The sequence below is a fragment of the Prinia subflava genome, chromosome 3, assembly GCF_021018805.1.
Source record: "Prinia subflava isolate CZ2003 ecotype Zambia chromosome 3, Cam_Psub_1.2, whole genome shotgun sequence".
NCBI lineage: Eukaryota > Metazoa > Chordata > Aves > Passeriformes > Cisticolidae > Prinia > Prinia subflava.
Genome location: NC_086249.1, coordinates 100,280,096 through 100,301,859, shown reverse-complemented (window position 1 = coordinate 100,301,859; position 21,764 = coordinate 100,280,096). Strand labels below are relative to the sequence as shown.

The 21,764-nt window shown below is 45.3% G+C and overlaps 2 protein-coding genes across 3 annotated transcripts in view; one reads left to right on the top strand and one right to left on the bottom strand.

Moving 5' to 3' along the window:
- Nucleotides 1-502: 502 nt before the first annotated feature.
- Nucleotides 503-4,252, top strand: RPL8 (ribosomal protein L8). The gene is made up of 6 exons (XM_063393035.1): nt 503-640; nt 790-933; nt 2,345-2,486; nt 2,683-2,901; nt 3,692-3,807; nt 4,059-4,252. The coding sequence occupies exons 2-6, from the start codon at nt 796-798 to the stop codon at nt 4,215-4,217; spliced, it is 774 nt and encodes a 257-aa protein (XP_063249105.1). The 5' UTR covers nt 503-640; nt 790-795; the 3' UTR covers nt 4,218-4,252.
- Nucleotides 4,253-14,864: 10,612 nt separating this feature from the next.
- The window catches only part of USP9X (ubiquitin specific peptidase 9 X-linked), a 96,785-nt gene continuing 89,885 nt past the window's right edge, over nt 14,865-21,764 (bottom strand). For both annotated transcript variants that reach the window (XM_063393033.1, XM_063393032.1), the window contains exons 41-45: nt 21,560-21,648; nt 19,035-19,191; nt 18,424-18,636; nt 17,891-17,986; nt 14,865-16,451 (exon numbers count right to left, since the gene is read on the bottom strand). In XM_063393033.1, coding sequence (XP_063249103.1) covers nt 16,317-16,451; nt 17,891-17,986; nt 18,424-18,636; nt 19,035-19,191; nt 21,560-21,648 — 690 coding nt within the window. In that variant the 3' untranslated portion in view covers nt 14,865-16,316. The remainder of the gene's footprint in view (nt 16,452-17,890; nt 17,987-18,423; nt 18,637-19,034; nt 19,192-21,559; nt 21,649-21,764) is intronic.

Below are 21,764 nucleotides of genomic sequence, written 5' to 3'. Positions count from 1 at the left end.
TGAGGAGATTTGTCCGCAGCAGCTCCCGGAGACTCGCTGTGCCTTTCCCTTTCCCCCGTGCCCGCCCATCCCGGGGCTCTCCCGGTATCCCCGTCCCGCTGTCCCTTGTCCCGCTGTCCGCTGTCCCTTGTCCCGCTGTCCCTTGTCCCGCTGTCCCTTGTCCCGCTGTCCCTTGTCCCGCTGTCCGCTGTCCCTGTGTCCCTTGTCCCGCTGTCCCTTGTCCCGCTGTCCCTGTCCCGGTGTCCCTGTCCCGCTGTCCCCTGTCCCCGTCCCGCTGTCCCGCTGTCCCTTGTCCCGCTGTCCCCGTCCCGCTGTCCCTTGTCCCGCTGTCCCTGTCCCTTGTCCCGCTGTCCCTGTGTCCCTTGTCCCGCTGTCCCTGTCCCGCTGTCCCTTGTCCCGGTGTCCCTGTCCCGCTGTCCCGCTGTCCCCGTCCCGCTGTCCCCGTCCCGCTGTCCGCTGTCCCTTGTCCCGCTGTCCCTTGTCCCGCTGTCTCTTGTCCCGGTGTCCCCGTCCCGGTGCCGCAGGAGATGAGGGAACCCTCAGGGCTCCACCCCCTCCCGAGTGACGTCACCGCGCCGGAAGGGCCTCGGCGCGCCCGTGACGTCAGCGCTTCCTTCTTTCCCGGGGAGGCCGGAGCGAGGTAGGAGCGGGGCGGCCGCGGTCCCGATCCCCATCCATCCCCGTCCGTCCCCATCCGCCGCCATCCGTGCTCGGGCGGCCGCGGGAAGGGGCAGGGCAGGGCCGCGGTGTCTCTGCGCGTGTCGCTGAGCTGTCCCCGTGTCCCCGCAGGGCGCCATGGGCCGCGTCATCCGCGGGCAGAGGAAAGGCGCGGGCTCCGTGTTCAGGGCCCACGTGAAGCACAGGAAGGGCCCGGCCAAGCTGCGCGCCGTGGACTTCGCCGAGCGGCACGGCTACATCAAGGGCATCGTCAAGGTACGGGCGGCGCGGGTGCCCCGGGGCTGCCCGAGCCTCGCTCCCCCGCGCTGCCGGCAGCGCCCGCGGCCCCTCGGCTCGCCCCTGCTCCGGGTTCAGGGTTTTCTGTTCGCCAGTAGATCGCGGTCCTTGGAAAGTTAAACTCCTTTCAGTTTATGAGACTGTCTCAACAGAGAGGGCACCCTTAGCCAGCCGCAGGTTTTTCTGCTGGGGCTTTGCTAAGAGTGGCAGTACCAGCGTGGTTTTCTGTTGCCCAGGAATTCCCTGTACCTCAGGAAACACGGCTGGGCAGTTTCCCATGTAGTTAATTGCATATTAAAAAAAATAAAATCAGATCTTTGGAGATGCCAAGTGATTTCCATCATTATAGTCGTGAGCAGTAGGAGCAAGGCAATGCCTGTATTGTGGTAGTGGTTCGTGGGCACTGCAGGTACTTTTTGGGTGTCAGGGGCTTTGGAGTGCAGGCAGTGCTGCTGGGTGGGTGCTGTGAGCAGCCCCTCAGCGCTCTGCAGCACGGTCACGTTTGGGTTGTAGAGAGAATTTCCTTCATCCTCACCTGAGGGAGCTGATGGTGGAGGGCAGGTGGCGAGGCTTGACCTGAACTGGGTGATACATTTGGGCAGCAGGGTTGGGAAAACGTCAGTAAGGGACACCAACAGTTTGTGAGCTGTCCTAGAAGACAGACACGTCCTAGAGATGTGTCAGAGTTACTTGTCTGTAGTCTGTAAATACAAGGTTGGGTATTTTAATCCCAGTGTGCTTCAGGAACAGAACAGACATGTTTTTCCAAGTGTAAAAGAAACGACAAACCTGTGCTTCCTTATTTAGGGGCTTATAAACCTTTGTTTTACCTGATATCAGAGTGTTAGAAGTGCTTCAGTCCCAAGGGAACACATGGAGAAGTTGCTGCCCAGCTCTGTCTCTGCCCAAAGGTGGTTGGGCAAAGTGGATTTCTTAGTATGGAGAGACTGGATACCTACAGAATGTCAGGAATAAAACTGTTCAGACAGGATTAGCTACAAGCAGCACATTTAACCAGGCATTATTTTGTGATCAGTGCATGACTTGGGTTAGAAGGGCCCTTAAAGCTCGGCCAGTTCCAGTCCCCTTGCCATGGGCAGGGACACCTTCCTCTGTCCAGGGTTGCTCCAAGCGCTGTCTATGAACACTCTCAGGGATGGGGCAGCCTGTGCAGGGCCTCCCCACCCTCCCAGGGAGGATTTTTCTCTGGTAGGGTGGGGTGTAGAGTGGAGCTTGCATTGCATCAAATGTGAATCTCCAGCTCGCTCACGCTGGGGAAGCCCAGATCCCCCTGAGGAGATCTTGCTGAGCTTTGTCCCAGAGTAACCACCCCCAGTTCCCGGAGCTTTGGGTTCCTGCCTCCCCCTGAGGCAGCTGTGCCTTCCCACAGGACATCATCCACGACCCCGGGCGCGGTGCCCCGCTGGCCAAGATCGCCTTCCGCGACCCCTACCGCTTCAAGAAGCGCACGGAGCTCTTCATCGCCGCCGAGGGCATCCACACCGGGCAGTTCGTCTACTGCGGCAAGAAAGGTGGGGCTGGGGATGAGAACAGGGGCTGGGCTGGGCTGGGCAGGGCAGGGCAGGGGGTCCCAGCTCCTGGGGTTCGGGTGCTGGAGTGCAGGAGCGCTGCTGCAGGGCCTGCGGTGCCGCCGTCCTGCGCTCAGCAGAGCTGTGACCCCAGCCCAGGGCCCCAGTGAAGCTGTGGCTGCTCTGTTGCTCTCTGCAGCCCAGCTGAACATCGGGAATGTTCTTCCCGTGGGCACCATGCCTGAGGGCACCATCGTGTGCTGCCTGGAGGAGAAGCCCGGGGACCGGGGGAAGCTGGCACGCGCCTCCGGGAACTACGCCACAGTCATCTCCCACAACCCCGAAACCAAGAAAACCAGAGTGAAGCTGCCCTCAGGCTCCAAGAAAGTCATTTCTTCTGCAAACAGGGCTGTCGTGGGTAAGGAGCAATCACTGTGAACTTGTCACTGGGCTTCTTGTCACTGAAAACAAGGGCCCAGTTTTGATAACCATCTTGAAAACAGTGTCATGTGCAGGCTGGGCAGTCTGTGCTCAGGTGCCTGGCTTGTGTTTTACACCTGCATTACTTTCTCGTGTTGCTAACTTTAATTTGGAGGAAGTTTGACCTAGTGAGAAGACAGAAAAGCAGATGCTCATTATCCTCAGGCTGTAGTGGGATTGCTCAGCCTGTAAAATCTGCAGGGAAGGACTTACATGGAAAATGCCATTTTGATTTCTTGCTTTTGCTACACTGAGGGAGCAGTTGATGGTATCGGGGCGGGTGGAGTGTTCTGGAAGGTCTGACAGGGAATGACAGAACCACTGCCAACAAGGGGAGGCTGCAGCAGGTTGGTTGTGCACCTGGCTGACAGCTGAGATGGCTGCTGGGAACACTTGCCTGCCTCTGCATGGAAGATGCCAAAGTGAGAAATCTGGTGTGTTACTCCAGTAAAATGGACTCAGTAAATCATGAAACAAGTAGGTCTTTGACCTCAAAGGTCTTCACAGTCCCCTGAGGTCTTTCAATTCATACTTCACTTGAAAAACTTGATGTTGCACAGGAAATCAGAGCAGTAGAACTGGCAGTGCTTTAGGAAGAAAGCTCGATCCCGTGTGTGTTGGGTCAGAAAGAAGGCTGTAGCTCAGCTCTGATGTCCCTGCTGGTGCTGGCTTTCCTTTGTACTGGCGTGTGCTGTGTTTGGGTGTCAGCATCCTGCCATTCCCTGCAGGAATCGTGGCTGGTGGAGGCCGCATTGACAAGCCCATCCTGAAGGCCGGCCGTGCCTACCACAAGTACAAGGCCAAGAGGAACTGCTGGCCACGCGTCCGTGGTGTAGCCATGAACGTGAGTGTGTCTGGAGTCATCCCTGTCCCCCCTGACAGTCCAGGAAGGATTTCTGGGATAGTGGGACAGGCCTGCCATGTATCCAGGAGGGAAGCCTCCCGGATAAATGTGCAGCCACAGGGGCAATTAGCAGCACTTGGTGGTGACTGCACCACTAAAAAGCGAAGCAGCTCTTTCTCTGTCCCCTGTAATCTGTTCCTGCTGGCCGTGGGTGTCTGTGGTGACACTGCTGCCTTGCTCTCCCCGCACAGCCCGTGGAGCATCCCTTCGGAGGAGGCAACCACCAGCACATCGGGAAGCCCTCGACCATCCGCAGGGACGCGCCCGCGGGCCGCAAGGTGGGGCTGATCGCGGCGCGCCGCACGGGGCGGCTGCGCGGCACCAAGACCGTGCAGGAGAAGGAGAACTGAGCCCTGCCCTGAGCACAATAAACCTGTACAACACACCTGGCGTGGAGTCAGTGCTGTCTGCTGCTGCTCTGGGGTGAAACCGGGAGAGTGGTCAGCACAGGAAGTTGGGAGTGGGGATTTGGGGTTTTTTCACTTTGGCTGGGAGAGCAGGGATTCTCTCAGGCAGCATTGCAGTCTGTGGGCTGGTCCTGCAGGCTGTAAAATCTGCAGGGAAGGACTTACATGGAAAATGCCATGGAGTAACTCTGCTGTGGATGCTCTTGTGCCCTGGTGTGATGTTCAAGTTGGCCTGGTTCTGTGGAAGCTGAGACCTGACAAAGCAGTCAAGTAATCCTGTGGTTAAACTTCAGAATGTGGTGTAAAGAATACTCGATTTTCTAAGTTCATAACCTCTAACATAATGGTTATCCATGGTTTTTCATTTTTATCTTCTGGGAGCAGGGGAAGCTTGAGAGTTGCAGAGCTTAGGAAGTATTTCAGCTGCTCTCCCTGCAAGGTTTGGGCTTCCTTTTGGAACTGTCAGGCTTGGCCAAATGAAAGGTGCCTAAAAATTCAAGGTGTGACAGACTGCCCCCTCTACTTGACAGTTTTTGGGAAGAGCAGCAACTTTTGTAAAGAAATGAGGAAAGGGTCAGGCTTCACTGCAAAATGGCTTCGTTTACTACAGCTTCTCTGGAGTGGCCTTAGGAAGGATCACTGAAAGCAGAAGGGGTTCATGTCTGAGCACATTCAAAGCCAGGGCTGCCATTGATGTGCAGCAGCTCTGGCTGTGCTGGAGGGGTCTGTGCCAGGGGCCAGAGTTCCACGTGTGGGTGACTTGCATTGATGGGAATCCAGTGGAATGCAAAGTGGGAAAAGTTATTTCTACACCCACCCACAAAAGCAGTACTGGAGGTGGTCATGTGTCTGGGGAGGGAAAGGTGATTGCAAAAACCTAAACCACACCTCAAAGAAAGGCATCAGATCCCACTGGGGAGAAAAAGCAAAGCAAGGACAAGTTTTGCTTCTGTTTATTTCGTTCCCATTCCATCAAAGTCTGAAGTTCACATCTGTTCTTGCCATGAGATCAGAAGCTCTTGGGTGCCTGTGCTCTGATAGGGCCCAAACACCCTCAGAAGAGCAGCTGAAATATTTCATGTTGCACAACAATTTTCATTAAATGCACCTAAAGGACTCACAGAAATACATGGTTTCCATGTTTGGGTCTGTTGACCCCATCTGTTTTCTTGGGAAGGGGAAGTCCATCAGCAGGGAGTAATTAATACCATTTATTACAAAGAAATAAGAACCATATTACAGGGTTTAATGCAGCTCCAAACACATTTAATGTAAACATAGAGGATGCAATGTCAGAAGTCTAAATTCACACAGTAGTATGAGGATTCAAAGGTTTCTCTCCCTTCACCAAACTCCAGTTGCAGCTACTGTTCCAGTAAAGTCTCCAGTTACCAACATGAAGGTGGAGCTTAAAAAAGCCACAGTGATCCTGGCAAATGACCAGAAGACTCAAGGGGCAAAATGCTCCAGCCCCAACACCTCCAGGGCTAAAAGTCTGTGAAAAGAAACATGAGGGAAGAGGGAGTAAGATAAAGCAAATAAAAAATGAAAGGCTCTAAAGAAACCAACCTTGAATGAAAAAATTAAGAAAACTGAAATCCATTTTCCAAACCAAAGGTCTAATTTAAGCTGTAGAATAGAGGTGAACTCCAGTAGTTTACACAACAGGGGAAGTTAAGTAACAATGCAGTAAGGACAAAAAAAACCAAAAAACAAAACAAAAACAAAACAAACAAAAAAAACCCCCCACACCAATAAAAATATACAGGTGGGTTCCTAACAAGCTTGACTTCAGGCTGGGAGGATCTGTGAAAGAACTGGACAGAAAACGAAAATGGTGCTGAAGTTAAGGCAGTCCCTGTCCTCTGCTTGGGCTGAGCATCAGGGAGCAGGTTCAGCTGGGCAGGGCAGAGGCTCCTCTGAATGTGCACGGCAGAAATCAGAAATTAAACAAGCCAGGGACACTGCAGGGGAGCAGCTGAGGAGCTGCTGAGCACAGGAAAGCACAGACCTGGCCGTGGGGTGGGTGGATGTCCCGGCTCCACTGAAGCAGCTCCGACACAAAAACACTTTCAAATGTAAATGAAGCAAAATAAACGCACACCACGTTCAGTGGAAAGCCCACGGTTCCTTCTGTGGTCTTGTCCTCCTCCTACCCCCACAGCTCATTGTATGGAATCATAGGCTGGTTTGGGGTTGAAAGGACCTTGAGGAGCATCTAGTTCCAACGCCCCTGCTGTGGGAGTAATTATGTAATGTGTTGTAATTATGCTTTAATTGTGTCATAATCAGCAACCTCCTGCTCAAACCAACTGTTTTAGCAGCATGACAGAATACCCAGTTGATTTGCTTACATGGTTTATATCCAAGATACTTCATGGAGGAACATCTCAATTCCCGACCCTAATACTGTACAGAAGACATGAGCTACTATAGATATGGTCAAACATTAAAACCAAAGCCAGGCTTATTAGTAAAACAAATGTAATAATGATTATATTATTCAACTCCCTCACATAAAGGTTAGCACAGTTAGGGAAATCTTGTTTTAAAGAAAGATGTTAAGTGTTCCTGCAGAATTCCCAGAGGTTATTTCCAGTATAAGGCTTTGTTTGCTAAAAGAAAAAAAAAAAGAAAAAAAAGAAAAAAATATATATACCTACCAGTGTAGCTCTAAAGCCTTCCTTTAGAAGGGCTTCAGTTTTCCATCTACTGAAAGAGCAAACAGCATGTCGTTTATATATATTTTAAGGGTGCGTTGAGAAGCACCAAGTGCCATCTAAACATCAACAGATATCCCAAATTCTGTCTCAGTAACAGAATCCTCATCAGCATCACTGTCCCCTCCCAGCACCTCTGCAGGATCAGTGCTCCACCCAGGGGTCCCTGCCCCGGGGCTTTCCACAGCACCTCTCCCATCCCACTGCCCAGGAATGAGAAAGGGGAGCGGTTCTGGAGGATCCAGAGCCTGCTACACACGGGCAGGGAGGAACTGCAGAGGGAGATGCAGGGAAAGTGTGAGGCAAACAGGCCAGAGCAAACCCTGCATTGAGTTCCTGCAAAAAGAAGGGAGGGAAACGAGCCCCAGCAGCAAGATAATGATCCTGGCTGTTATGCTGAAGTTACCAGGTAAGTATCTATAAAATCCAAGGGAAATGCTTCAGGCTGTATTTTCAGCTAATGTGAAAACCACAGGAGCCCAAATTCTAAAAGGTTTCAGGGAGTTGGGTGATCAATATATCATTACAGCCTCCACAGAAGTTAAATTAAAAAATGGCTGGTTTTGTCCTGTGGCATTAACAAATTCTCAGAGAATTCTGTTCTCACATTAGTGAGAACAGAAACATTGGTGGGAGTTGTTTTACATTTTTGCTGTCTTCATCAAAAGCTTTCTTCTCCCAGTTTACAGCAGCCCCCCACCCCCAATGATCTGTTGGGACACATCCAAAGTGTGCCCTAAATTCTCAGTTTTGCCACCACGTCGATGTCCAGAGAATTCACACTCACGTCCAGCTGGGCAACTTCGACTGAACATACCAAGGATAAACTCAGGTGTTACAGAATCGTGGGATTGCCAGGGTTGGAAGGACCTCTGGAGATCACCCAGTCCATCCCCCTGCCAAGGCAGGGTCACCCAGAGCAGGTGACACAGGAACATGTCCAGGTGGGTCTGGAATGTCTCCAGAGAGGGAGACTCCACAGCTGATCCAGCTCTGCCACCTTCACTGTAAAGTTCTTCCTCATGCCAAGCTGGAACCTCTTGTGTCACCTGCTTCCGTAATGTCTTTTCAAAAATTGGTTATTTAATGTTAGTACCACAAATTCCCAGAAATTTGCCAGTTTTCCACTTTCATTTGCACATCCTCAAGAGCAAACTTGGGGAACCAGAGGTTTCCAGTAGCTCTCCATTGCACCCACCTCATGTTCCTTTGTGTGATAAATATAGTGGGTTAATTCATGTTTTATAGATTATAATATGGTAAAGTCATGATTTAGTAAAAGTAATACGTTAGAGTATAACCTAAATTCCAGCCAGCCACGGAACTGAGGAATTCCGAGGCAGGCACCACCCAGTAACCACCATTTAGGAGGACACAATGAGATGTGGGAACTGGAGATGATGAGATTGGCATCAGAAAGGAAAACACATTAAGAATCAATTCTGCAGAGCCATCAGAGCTTCATAAGCACCCTTCGTTTCCATTCACTCACCAGAGGCATTCCAGTAACTATTCCAAGGAAACAAAGACCTGTGGGGAAATCCTATGCCAGAGGCAAAATAAACTGTATAAAACCTGGACGCCAGAAGGGGCCAATTTGTGAACTCTGGGGGCTGCAGTGCGTTCACCCTCTGACGATCCTGGGTTATCGTCACTGTAACTCTGCTTGTTGGTTTTACCGAAATTCTGTAATTTGATTTTTAATAAAATGAATCATATTTTTAATTGGAATATTGGAATGGCATTTATAACACTTTGGGAGATGGGCCTTGCTCAGGCAGAGCAAAGCCAGGGGCTCGTGGCAGGCACAGGGGTCACAGCAGCTCCCCAGCAGCTCCCCAGCTCCCCTTGGCCTGCAGTGGGACAGGACTCCTGTCCCTGGAGCAGCTGCCACTCCCAGAGCCTCCTGCCCGCACAGGCACGAAGGTGATGCCAGGAGCGTTCCCAGCTTGTCCCCAGCCCCTGCAGCACCATCAAACCTCTCTGTGGGTGCTGCAGGAGGTGCAAAGGCAGCAGCAAACCTGGCTCAACTCGAGGACACCCCAGCTTTATTTCCCTGTCTTCACCACAGCGAGTCTCCTCCACCAACAACTCCAGCAAATCATACTGTATTTTAATAAATTCAACACAAGAGGCCTCCACTAGCCCGTTCTTCAATTAAGTCCACATTTTATTTATGGTTTGCTGTTGGTACTTCAATCAGATTTATATATACATAATCTAAAACCTACATCAAAACCATGTTGACTGCTCTGAAGACCGAGAGAAGTGACACGATTGAAGTTTTCTTCCACAGCTCTATGGTAAGTCTACATTCCCACAGCAGGTTTTTGGTTCAGGTTGCAGAAGTGTTCAGAAAGCCAATGCCAGGTCTCTCTCGGACTCGGAGTGGGAGGGTTACAGTTCTCTTTCAGCATTTCAGTCTTACACACAACCACAGTAGCAATCAGTAACATTGTTTTGTTCTAGATAAACACCTGGGTTGATCTGCAGAATCCTGGCTTTTCACATTCCCACATCTCCCCCTTTCTAAACCCTCACGGACACAGCTGGAAAACCACGTCCCTCCCTGCGTTATTTGAACATTAATTGTGAGAGGATCTGATGCTCCTTCACACGGGAGGCAGCACAAGAGGCTGAGGGGAAGCGTTTGTGAGTCCTCACGGTGCCACCTGAACAACGCCAGTTCCTCCACTCGGATGCACACACAGGTACCTCAACAATTCCATTTATCCCCAGGGAGGCCGGCACTGCCCGTGCCTGCCCAGCAAAGCCCCAGCAGGGTTTGGTGCACCCTGGCCCGGCCCACGGCAGCTCCCACTCGGCTGGAGCCGCTCCCGGCGGAGCCGCCGGCAATGAACAACAAGAGGTAGAAAAATTCACAAAGCAGCTTGCAAGGCCCTCGCTCAGCCCACTCCCTGCCTTTATCTGCTCAGAGGATTAGACTTGGTACAGATCTCAGAGAAGAAGAATAGAAAATGCTTTACATGCTACTTAATCTGAAGTTCCAGCTCGGAACAGCTCCTGGGGCTGGGGAGCCCTGTGGTTCAGGACGCTCTCGAGCCGCTGCAGAGGGGCGCGTGGGGCCAGGCTAAGCACATTTCCAGTTCCCCAGGGATTTCACACAGCACGACCTCTCCCTTCAGCAAAATATTCCCATTTCTGCTATTCCACCTGTGCTTAGCCAGGCACAGGGCAGGCAGATAGAATTGGTATCAGTAAGTCCTGAAGAACTGATCTCCACATTTGTAAGCTTTGGAATTTGCTTCCAGAAGACCTTCTGAGGACTTTAAAGCACCTACCAGATATTTAAATACAATCAAGTATATTAAGTGTCCAAGTTTTCAATCAGCCTTCTTTTCCAGAGTAGATTCCAGCAAAACCTACTGTTTTTATTCATCTGTGGAATAATGGTTCAATATAGAAAATGAAGGGAAAAAATACCCCAAACAACAACCAACCAAAGAAACCCAATAAGCTACAAGCTATTAGAATTCCAGACTGCCATCAGTAGCACAAAGCTTTCCTATCCCACATAAATGAGAAGATTTAAGAGATGACAAAGCCCACCTGGTCAAGGCTGTGGCTGCTGCTACTGCACTGTGAAAGGCTCCAGGCTGCCTGGCAAACGTGGGCGTTTTTTGGGGTTTTTGTTGCAGCAGCAAACAGCAGGACAGCAGGTAAAGTTAAAAACAGGAGGTAAACAAACTATCATGGCAAGTGAAGGGATTTGATTCCAAGAAAATACAAAAATATTGAATATAAAAATGATCCTTGCAATCCAGAAGAATCTCTGTAAGAAAGAATCACAAGAAATGATGGGCAGGAATTTAAGAGTGAGGGACAAGAACTGAGCAGCATTTCAATAAATAAAGCTACAAAAAAGGCCAATACCTTTGAAAGCTGCACCTACAGAGGTACACTACAGCAAAGGAACAGAACTGCTCACTTAATGGCTCAGGTGAAACCACACTTGAAGCATTCATCCAGCCCTGGGCATTGTATGAAAACAGAACATCACCACAACAGAAATGTGGGTCAGGGAACGGCTCATAGGGGAAAACCAAACATTTAAAGATTTTGTTCTGGTGTGGACTAAAGGGGACATCAGTGCAAATACAGACTGTGCAGCTCACACCACTTTGGGCAAAATACACCAACTTACTGGAATAGCAGTTGCAAATTAAGAACAAAAATTAACATTATCAGACATTTTGAATATTGTAGAAACAGAGAAGGGAATGATGTTATTTTCCTGCACTGGATATTTTGCTATGGTCAGATTGTGGATGAAGTCATAGAAACTTTTTCCTCTTGTTTTCATTACTCAAGGTTATCTAATGGTTAAAAACTAGAAGACATTTTTTGCACATTATTTTGACCACTGAACAATGACCCTGTCATTTCAGAATTGTGCTGATACTATTTAAGGCTATATTAAATTCTTCCAAGGAAACAGCCTGTAGGTCAGTTTTATTATCAAAAAGTGGCTTTAAGGAGTTCTAAAGCTAAAAAATACTGAGTTGGGTATTTAAAAATCTGGTGAAAAGGTAGCCCTTATTCAGGAGTGGTTTTTTCCTTCAGAAACTGGTTCCCCCGTGCTTGTTTTGATTTGTCTGCAAACAAGAGCTCTGTTTTCTGTGCCACCCACTGACTGAGCTGGCTTGACCCCAACATATCACCAACTTCCACTCTTACAGTGCTGAAATCAACTGAGCTTGCACAAATGGGACTGAAATCCATGGATCCACCACAACTTGAGTTATAAAATCAGAGTGCAGGAGGAGGATGTCTGAATTTAATGGCTGGAATCTCTTTTCAACACACTTCCAGGCACAGCCTACACCCGGATACACACTGCAGGGGTGGGGCTTGAACTGTGCACATGAAAAAGTGACACAGGAATGGTTATTGGACATCTAAAAACAGCCCAGGGGAGGTTTGATACCTTAGAAATAAAAGGAAATGCATGGTGAGAACCTTAGGAAGTTCCAGTGTGAAAAGCAGCAGTGCTCAGACTGGGTTCAAGCCCTTCCTCCGGTCTGGAACGGAGGGCAAGTCTCAGCCAAACCCTGCTGACATGGCAGGGACAGGGACAGCCTGGAATGGCACAGAGGGCACACACAGATCTCCCTGACCCCAGCTGCCAGCCAGGAGAAAATGCACCGAGCCCTGAAGAGTGGTTTGGTGCCACCTTCCTCACCAGAACACCTGCAAGGAGAGCAGGACTCCTGCAGGAGGAGGCAGCTGGGGTCCTCTCACTTTGCCTCCTGCCACTGCAGCACCAGGGTTTGCACAAGACACTTCCTACTGCTCCCAGAACTCCTCTTCTGTCCCACTCTAGGCAAGGCAGGTGCAGACTTTATTCCCCAGACCTCATGGCTGTGGAGTGTGATGAAGAGCGTGAAGGGTTAAGAAGAGAGAGCCAAAATCGCTGTTGTCCTGATTGTGCTGTGCTGGAGCAGAGCCACAAACGGGAAACTCCCACACCTGTCCTAAGAAATGTGAGGTTGGCATCAGCATCTCACCCTCCCCAAAATAAAGGTGTGTCACCACAGGGGAGAGAATTTGCTTTCAATGTGGATTTGAAAGTGGGGGCTAACAAGGTTTAACTAAGATATTTAAATGCTTAATTGGTTCCTCTGCAAATATCCCAACATGCCACTTCTTCCTCTAATTGATACAGTCAGTCTTTAACTTTCATTTTTAGTTAAATCCATTGCACTGAAAGCTTCCCTGCAATGCCCAGTAACTGGAACTCACACCAACAAAAACATGGAGCCGCTTGCCCTGACACAGTTCATCAGCCTATTCATTTCTGGCAAAAGACTTAAGAGGTAGACAAAATTTATTGAAACCAAAAATGAAGTAAATTGCTACAGCAGCCAATTTTTGCCCATTTTAGCTTTGGCAGAATGGCTAATCTCATTCTCTCCTGGATCTCAGGAAATATACAGGAAGTTTTGGAACCATAAGTGCTTTTTCATGATACATATGCTAAAACACACAAGCTAGGCACAACAGAGTGGCTGAGAAGGCATAACAGCAAATATGGTAACACAAATCTCTCATGTCATCTAAAGTTTCACTCAGAAAAAAAAGAAATGTCAATGGGGGAATTTAATTTCTTTCTGGCTCAATTTCAGCAAGACACACAAGCTTGAAAAACAGAGAACTCAAACTTTCAGAGCTGGTAGTCAGCTGGGAAAATAATGTGAAAAATTCCAAGCCAAGCAGGGTCCTGTTCTGCTTTTCCATTGCCACAAGTTCAGATCCTGCAGGACAAACAAGCTTTGACTGAACCCTGAGCCATCTCCTTCTTGTCAGAGGGGTAACACAGGTGCAGGTGACCAACTCTGTGACCAAAACGCAGCACATTTACTGATACACAAACAGTGACTCAATTCTTTTTACATATGGCTGTACTATCTTTAACACTGACAGTAGCAAGTGTTAAAAGCTTAATTTAGTCACTGAACAACCACAGTCCAAATGTACAAGATGGAGAAATTCTGCTCAGTAAGGTTATGGATTTCCCCCAAGGTCAAACTACACACTAACCCTGACTCAACACCACCTATGGATTTTCAGTTTCTATGTATTCCACGTTACACCGCCAGGAACACGAGGAATTGCTTTACTCTTTATTGGTTCATTTTATGGAAGACCAGAGATTCCCTAGAAACTGTTCTAAACAGAAAACAGGACTGAAATCAGCGAGGGGGAATTAAATCTTTAGGCACTTTGAGGGCTACTGCTTTAGAGTGTGCCATCACCAACGAGGTATCGCCAGGTGCATCGCCTGAAAGTCACCTGCCCAAATGCTGCGACAGAAACTGTGCATATCAAACTTTTTGCTTGTACAATATTTGTTAAGAAGTACAATGCAAAATGCTTTTGCCCAGAGTGAAGAAAACATTGCACCTTACACTGGAGCTGCCTGTTGAAAAAGCAACAGCTGCAGCAAACAATATGGGTTTATCCTCCTTCATGTCACCAAGATGCACAATATCCTCAGTTTGCTGCCTGAAAACAACTGCCACTGCAGCCACTCCCAGTTCTGGGGCAGGGCTGGGTAAGGCTGGACAAAGCCACAGCCTTAAAGTGTCACAGGTTTGACATGTCTCTACAATCATTGCACTATTAAAAGCAAAGACATTTGGCAAGGCTGAACTAGCACATTATATATTTCACCTATATAGTACAAAATATGTAATAATCGCCTCTGAGATAGCTTGTTTAACAATTACTGGTCCAAATAAATATTTCAACTTGAGAACTCAGGGTAGAATTTTTTTAGTTAAAACCTCCAACAAGCATCCCCAAACATAAATGGGAACACGTTATCCAAATTTACTAAATCCAGGTAAAATGGTATTACTAAAAAATTATGAAAAAAATCTGAATTGACTCGAGCACTAGGAAAAACATGGAAGCATAAAGGTGATCATCGCTACACAGCATACTCAAAAATCTTCTGTGTCCCTCCCTTGTTACACTAAATGCCTAAGAATGCACTTGGACTGAATTTTCCATTGTTCATTTCAAAACTACAGACCTTTAATTTGATAAGCAGCTTTTTTTCTATCAACTCATTTGTAAAAAACACCATCAAGCTTGTGCTCTTAAATATATATATGTATATATAAAAACATACAAAAAGTACAAGATAAATCACATTAAGAAACTTTTACAGTGTAATTGTCCTGATTATTTTATTCTTGAGGGCCAATTTTTTTTTTGTGCACAGAATCTCAATGTGACTGTTGTTCCAGAATTCAGCATAGTGCCACTGCACAGAATTCACCTTTCTGTGCAGTCCATTAAAAAACAAAACCCCAAAAAACAACACACACCACAGGACAAAACATTCTTCTTAAATCAAATTCTATTTGTGAATTCAGCAAAATAATTTCTATAAAATAAAACAGCAAAATATTTAAATAGTATAGGGTGGGCTGTATCTGTTTTGCAGGGGTATTTGGTTTTTAGACAGGTTCCAAAAAAATTACACACATTCAAGTTACCAATTTTCATTTAAATACAGTATTTACTGATGCGTTTAAGTCTTTAAACAAATGTTTATTCTGGAAGAGAGATACCTCAGAATTGTATTCGACTAACCAGTAGTTTCTTTTATATTTAAACCCTGCTTCTAATGTTAAGATTTTCTGTATAATGGATAAAGAGCTAAGACAATTCTCGCTTTCAAGTAGAACTGTGAACGAGCAGAAAACCAGCAAGTTAACTTGGTGCAGTGGCACTCACAAGTACTCTGTGATTTTGTTGACTTCCACTTCACTGGGATGCAGTAGAAGGAAAGTGTTAGAAGTTTATCTAATAAGCTCTACCAAAGAAACAAAACAAGCACACCAAATACAGTCTATTATGCTCCAGGCATCCTGGCATAGCAAATTTTTGCATATTTGTTTTAAATCTTTTAAATTCCTATTACTGAAAACTAAGTGTTCTTTATCCCACCCAGAGAGAGAACTGTCAAACATCAGATGTGAGGAACATATGTGAAACTGAAAACCACTTGTCACATTTTCCCTCCCCATTTTATAGTCTAGGTGTAAGAAGAAAAAGTTCTGAGCAATACAGTTGTCACATTGGGACAACTGCTGTCACGTTTGTTTTTTTTTTTTTTCCCCTCATTGGCTACACTAACTTGGTGTGAAGCCATGCTAAATGTTACAGCATAACTATAGCTTCAAAGTGATTAACCTAATACCAGAATGAAAAAGGCAATGAAAAAAGATCTAGAAACAATGTTACATCACCAATTTTCCACATCAACCAAATAATTAAAAGGTTACCAGCCATTACGTTGCTCATAGTAAAATCGACTCCAGTGGCAAAGAATTAACATGAAACTATTTTTGTGGTTGACATGGATAGGCTTTTTCGTAAAGGAGTTGATCCAACTGCCATGAGGCAGGCAACACTGGTTGCAGAGCGCAGCAGATATATCAAGAAATTATTTTTTTGTTTTTGTAGATCTGTGAGTCTCATCAAGACAAAAAAAAATGTTTCTTGCTCAAGAATTAACAGTCAAACATTAATATACTATATACACCTTTGCCATTTACACATTAGCATCAGGCCATTTATTACAAAACACTATACACTTTCCACTGCAGGCGGGTTATATATTGACAGCAATTTTCTGCAGATAAGACAGTGAATAGACTCTCCACTCCATGTTGATTAGGAATAGTTTTTCTAGTTTTAAATATTAGCCAGACACAGAGAAAAGTTGGACTGTAAGGCCTGGGTGCACAGTCTTGATGGAGCAAGTTAATTGATTATGTGCATTTCACTAATCTTTTGTCTGAGGCGGGGACACTTCTTCACTGCCTTCGTAGTTTTCTTGTGCTCGTTGGCCAGTTCGCTGAGGGTTGTTCATATGATGTGCTGCCGGGCCCGTATATGGCTGTCCATGCACGTGGTTATTCTGCAACAAAGCACACACATTTCAAAGGGATTAATCCTGTGGGCTGCCTCCTCACTGCCTGCTTTCCCCTGAGCTCTCACACCACTGGAAATACCCTCAAGCACACCAACATCGTGTACCTACATCGGTATGAACACACATCGCAGCTGCTGCATTTCTGATTCACACCCTTCACTTACCTCGCCAATTTATACACAAGGGAAACAAACTTTCAACTTGTAAAGATAAAAGGATCAATTGAAACAGTAATCTCAGCATTTGAATCACAAACGGTTACATGCAAAGCAAAAGCAGCAAGAAAGGAAAAAAGGAGACCAAGAGAGGTTGCCTATTTGCTGCCACATTAAACCGTGCACGTATTTTATTAACTGATTCAACCAGCTTGACTTTTCTCCCTAAAACAATGGAAAAAGCAAACCTGTGTTTATGCAACATACTTTAATTTTTAAGTGGGAAACCTCAATGTTACAGAACTGAACGAAATCTAGACCAGCAGTTTTCTGCAAATGCTCTGCCCCCAGTTTAAAAAGTCACACACAGATCTGGCAAACAAACCCACCTCATTTATTTACTGCTTTGCAGAGGTTGTGGAGAAACCAAGAGTTTGAGGATTGTGTGTGTGTTAGTGAGAAATGCTGTCTCTTGCAAGGAAGTGAACACGTGCCAAGGGCAGTGGTGAGGTTACGGAACGTGTCTGAACTGGGGAGCTCAGGAGGGAGTGGGAAATCTGCATCACTTACCAACTGCTCTGCTGAGAACATCAAGTAGGGAAAGCAAGATGGAGGGGAAACGGATTTGGGCAGGAAAGGAAATTAAATTAGCAGATTTGGAATATACAAAATGAATTGGAACAAAAAATGGCAACTAAGTGAGGGATCTAATAATTCAGTCAATTCAGTAAGAAGACTGGTTATGATTTCTTCCAGATCTGACTTTTCATTGGAAAGTATTAACAAAGCAGCCATTCAACATAAAAAACAGATTTGGATTTTATATGCACTTAAGATCTAGAGATCATTGTTCATAGCACGAGTTACATGGCAACAAAGTCATCTGCTTTTTTCCAAAAGCCTTCCAGTTATCCAAATTCAGGCCTTGAGACTTGATTTTATTTTTGAAAACAAGAAAGCAACTCACAAAATATCATCAATGTCAATAAATACAACAGAATCAAATTCACTATGCACTAGGCTGGGATGGCATCAAACTCTCTGCACTTTCTGTGGATGATTTGTACCTGATCTGATAAAATTGTCACCTGAAGCTCTGATGGTGAAGCTGCTTCTGGTGAAATGAAGGTGTACCTTTATTTTATTCCTCCAAACATGGTATTTGACAATAACATACTTCTGGCTAAATGCCTATAATTTAAGTCACCATAAATACTAAAAAAAGCAAACCTGAAACTCTGAATAAATAGTTCAACTCAGAGCTTTTACCTGTTGATACTGGGAACCAGGTGAATGGGGATACAGTGGGGCATCCTCAGGTGGAGAAGACTCATGTTCATCTGGGGCATCAGGATCATCTGGTTCCTAAAGTTTGAAATAGACCATTTAATTTACTTTTTAAAACATATTACAATTTTTCTAGTCCAAACCAATCCTATGTGCAAGTGATTGTTTCAGACATGGTAGAGTCATATTTTAGACACTGAAATTCCACCCCCCCCGTCACCTACAGCTTGTATTGTACTAAATAAAAACTCCCTCTATCAATTTATTACTGGAAATACAGACCCATTCATAATCTAATTCAAATGGTCAATTTTGATTTTATACTGCTAATTCTCTAAGTGATAGATGTCTATAGGAACAGTAATAAAAACTGAAAAATAAAAATATCAATCCATACTTATAAAGTACATACGAAATGTGTTACCTCTTAAGTAAGTGGAGACTGTTGCTAAGATTAACTATTTACAGAAGCATTTCACTCAATTTCTTAATTGCAAGTCAAATGAGTTCTTTACCTCCTCTGGGCAGAGCTCACAAGCCTTGGCCAGAGTCATTCTAGCACTGTGTGACCTCTCTAGGAAGTAGCCATTTGATGTTTCATTGCTCTGTATGGGTGGAGACCAATTGTTGTAGGTGTACTGGGGATTGCCAGTGTATGGTCTACGCTCCAGCTCATCTCCAAGCCATTCCACTGCCCAGGTCCATTTTCTCTTCAAATCTCCATTGCTCTGCAGATGGAAAAATGAACAATTCACAGTTATTTCCTCTGTTCTTGAAAACAGAAGTATTTTTCCTATCCTATACATCAGCTGTCAGAGACCACCAACATATTTCCTGCTGTTTAAAGGAGTCACAAATATCCTTTTTTCCCCAAAGAAAACTTCAAATTTGAAATGAAGTCTGCAGATTTGCAGCTGCATCACAGTTGCAAATGAGTGTGAATATAACCAGATTGCTTTCAATCCCTTATAATGACTTTCTTATACAGAAGGTTCAAATGAGTTGTCCCTGGAACTTGTAATTTAACCAAAGTGTGAAAAACTGAATAATGGTGGGGTTTGTTTTGGCTTTTTTTTAACACAGAAGTGGGGGAAAAAGCAGCAAGGAACAGAACAAAAAGTATCACCTGAAGGATCTGGTAAGCTACAGGGCAGTTGCTGAAGAGAGCTACCATGCACTTTATACACTGGTAAGCTCTTTTCTGGTAATGATTCTTCGAGCGCTGAATGGTGTCAAAGAGTCCATCCCTGTCATCTGGGATTCCCTTAAGTGCATTGTGAATCCTAGGAAAAACCAAACCAGAACAAAGACAAAACTTTCAGTGTTAAAGAGTTATAGTACTTGAACTAAGACTCGATACACAATGTAATTATAAAAGGGACAGTTGATGTTCTGACTTCCGGTGTTAGTCAAGAGGTTCTTTTAAAATCAGCAAATTATCCTGACATGTCAATATTTAAACTTTGCTTAAAAATTATCAAACATGCTAAAAATATAACTGAACAAGATATATATAAAAATGTAGGTATGATTGATTCCAGTCACAGTAATCAATTTTAACAGTTTAATTTTATTACTGAAGTAGCTACTGCACTTAAATCAGCCCTGCTAACTCAGCAGGTCCTTACAGAATTGGAACTGTTAAATCCTCAGCAGAGGGGCTACTTACACTCAGTTGTGCTTCTCAGACACCCTTTTACATGCAGCTCCTCTGAAGGGGAATGAATGGTACATGTTTGTGCATGGGATAAGGGACTTGGGCATTTCCTGGAACTAAGCCCAGATCCTGTGCCTTCTGCTCTTGAACAGGGCAGAGAAATTAATTGCTACCCTGAAACTGCAAAAACCAAGAACTGACATGTTTTTGGCTTTGAAAAAAAGTCAGAGGGGGCACAAGACCCACACTGGTATCTCAAAGAGCTCCACTCATGGCAGGGAAAGCAACTGCCCTCTTTTCTCATAGCCCTGGCAGCTGTCAGCTCAGGCTCCATCTGTAAAGCAATGATGAGCTTTACTTCAGTAAAATTAATTTCATGGCACTTGTACCATCCCAAACCTGGCACTTGAACCTGTCAAATGAAGAGAAATTTAAGAGAGTAGGTCTGATGCCAAGGGCCAACAGCAGTGACCTTGCAGTACCAGAGGACAAGTTGCCCCAGGGGATGCACACTGCCCAAGGTCAGATCAGACTTGTTTTCCAGGAGTTACCAGACATCATTTACAATGAACAATTGCAGTGTTTTGTGGTGGTTTGTTGGTTTTGGGTTTGTTTTTCTTTTTTAAAGAGAAGACAAAGATCATTAAAACTCTCTGATTACCACAGCAAAACCAAGCACAGGACAGAGACAAGTACTTCAAGCTATGGCCAGAAGTGGCAGCAAGAAGTAGTGGATGACTGGAGCTGGTTATTTAATACCCTCTGTGGAAGCCTAACAATTCCACAGAGCAGTGCTACTCCTGACACTGCAATGGAACATGGAGGGATGCACTTCTCCAGGGAAGCCACACCACAAAATTCCACCTCCTTCATACCCTGGTATTCCAAATACAGCATTATCTCCAACAACCACTTCCATGATTTCTCACCTGCAGTTCAACCCTAAAAATCCCTTATTTTACTTCACATCTATTAAAGTATGCCTATCCTCCAGCATTCTGTGGACTTACCTCATGGGATTATTTATCAAGAAGATAATATAAGCTAACTGCATGATATATGCAGAGCCAATTCCATAAAGAAGATTACAAAATCCCTACAACTCAATCATCATATTTTGGAGTGTGGTCAAGCCAGACCACCATCTCCTGAGTCCCTCCTAAAACAAGCCCAGGCAATTGGTAACATCCTAAATGAGCATTCTGCTTCCACAGCTAAGGACTGAAGTCCACTCCCACACCCAACAAGTGTCCTCTCACTCAAAGTATTTGAAATGTCTTGTGAGACACAGTTGGAAATGGTTCAGTAAATCCCATACCACCTATAACTGCTAATTATGAAACAGTGACATTTTGCATCTCTGACAGGTAGCACATTGATGACATTTGTGTTATCTCACCTACTACATTTATATTAAACTTCTGAAAAACTGACTGTTCTCACAAATAGTATTTGCAGTAATTAAAAATTTTAATACCTTTCAAAAGCTTTATTCTGTAGACATACAAAAATTAGGTTTTAAACTGGATGAATATGTAATATGCTGAAGTTACATTTCTCTTGAAGTGTGATCATATAGAGAATACTATACGTGAAGTATTCTTTTCTCCCACATTGACACTTTATGAGTGTCTTGGTACCACTCCTACATCTGACGTGCTCCTGAGCAAGCCCAGGCTGTCACCTCAAGGGGATGTTCCTATGAATCAGCCTGAGCACTTTGTAGGGAAGACCACTGAGTTTTAAGCTAAACAGCACATTCTTTTGTATGTGAGAAATCCCAGCTTTATAGCAAACTTCTCAATGGTAAGGAATGTGAAAAAATGTACTTATCTCAAAATTTCAGATAAAAACACAAAAAAATTGCTCTATTTGTGAAATTTGATTTAATACCTATTCAAAACAAACCAACTGAAAGGATTACCAACAGAACCACTGAAAAAACAATCTGTACAGAACACTACTGAATTATAAAAGGACAGGTAAATACTGACCTGTGAGTTTGCCAAGAGTCCTCAATTAACAGGATTTGCAGAAGCAGATCCAAGTACGGTCGAAGCTCGTATGTATACGAATATGCAACCTAGAAAGTGAAAATGCAGAGAACACAAGAAAGCATTCCTTGAGGCAGGCAACTTACACAGTGAAATACAAGAACACAATTCATCTGAAGTTTACTGTAATTCAAAGGATACTTCA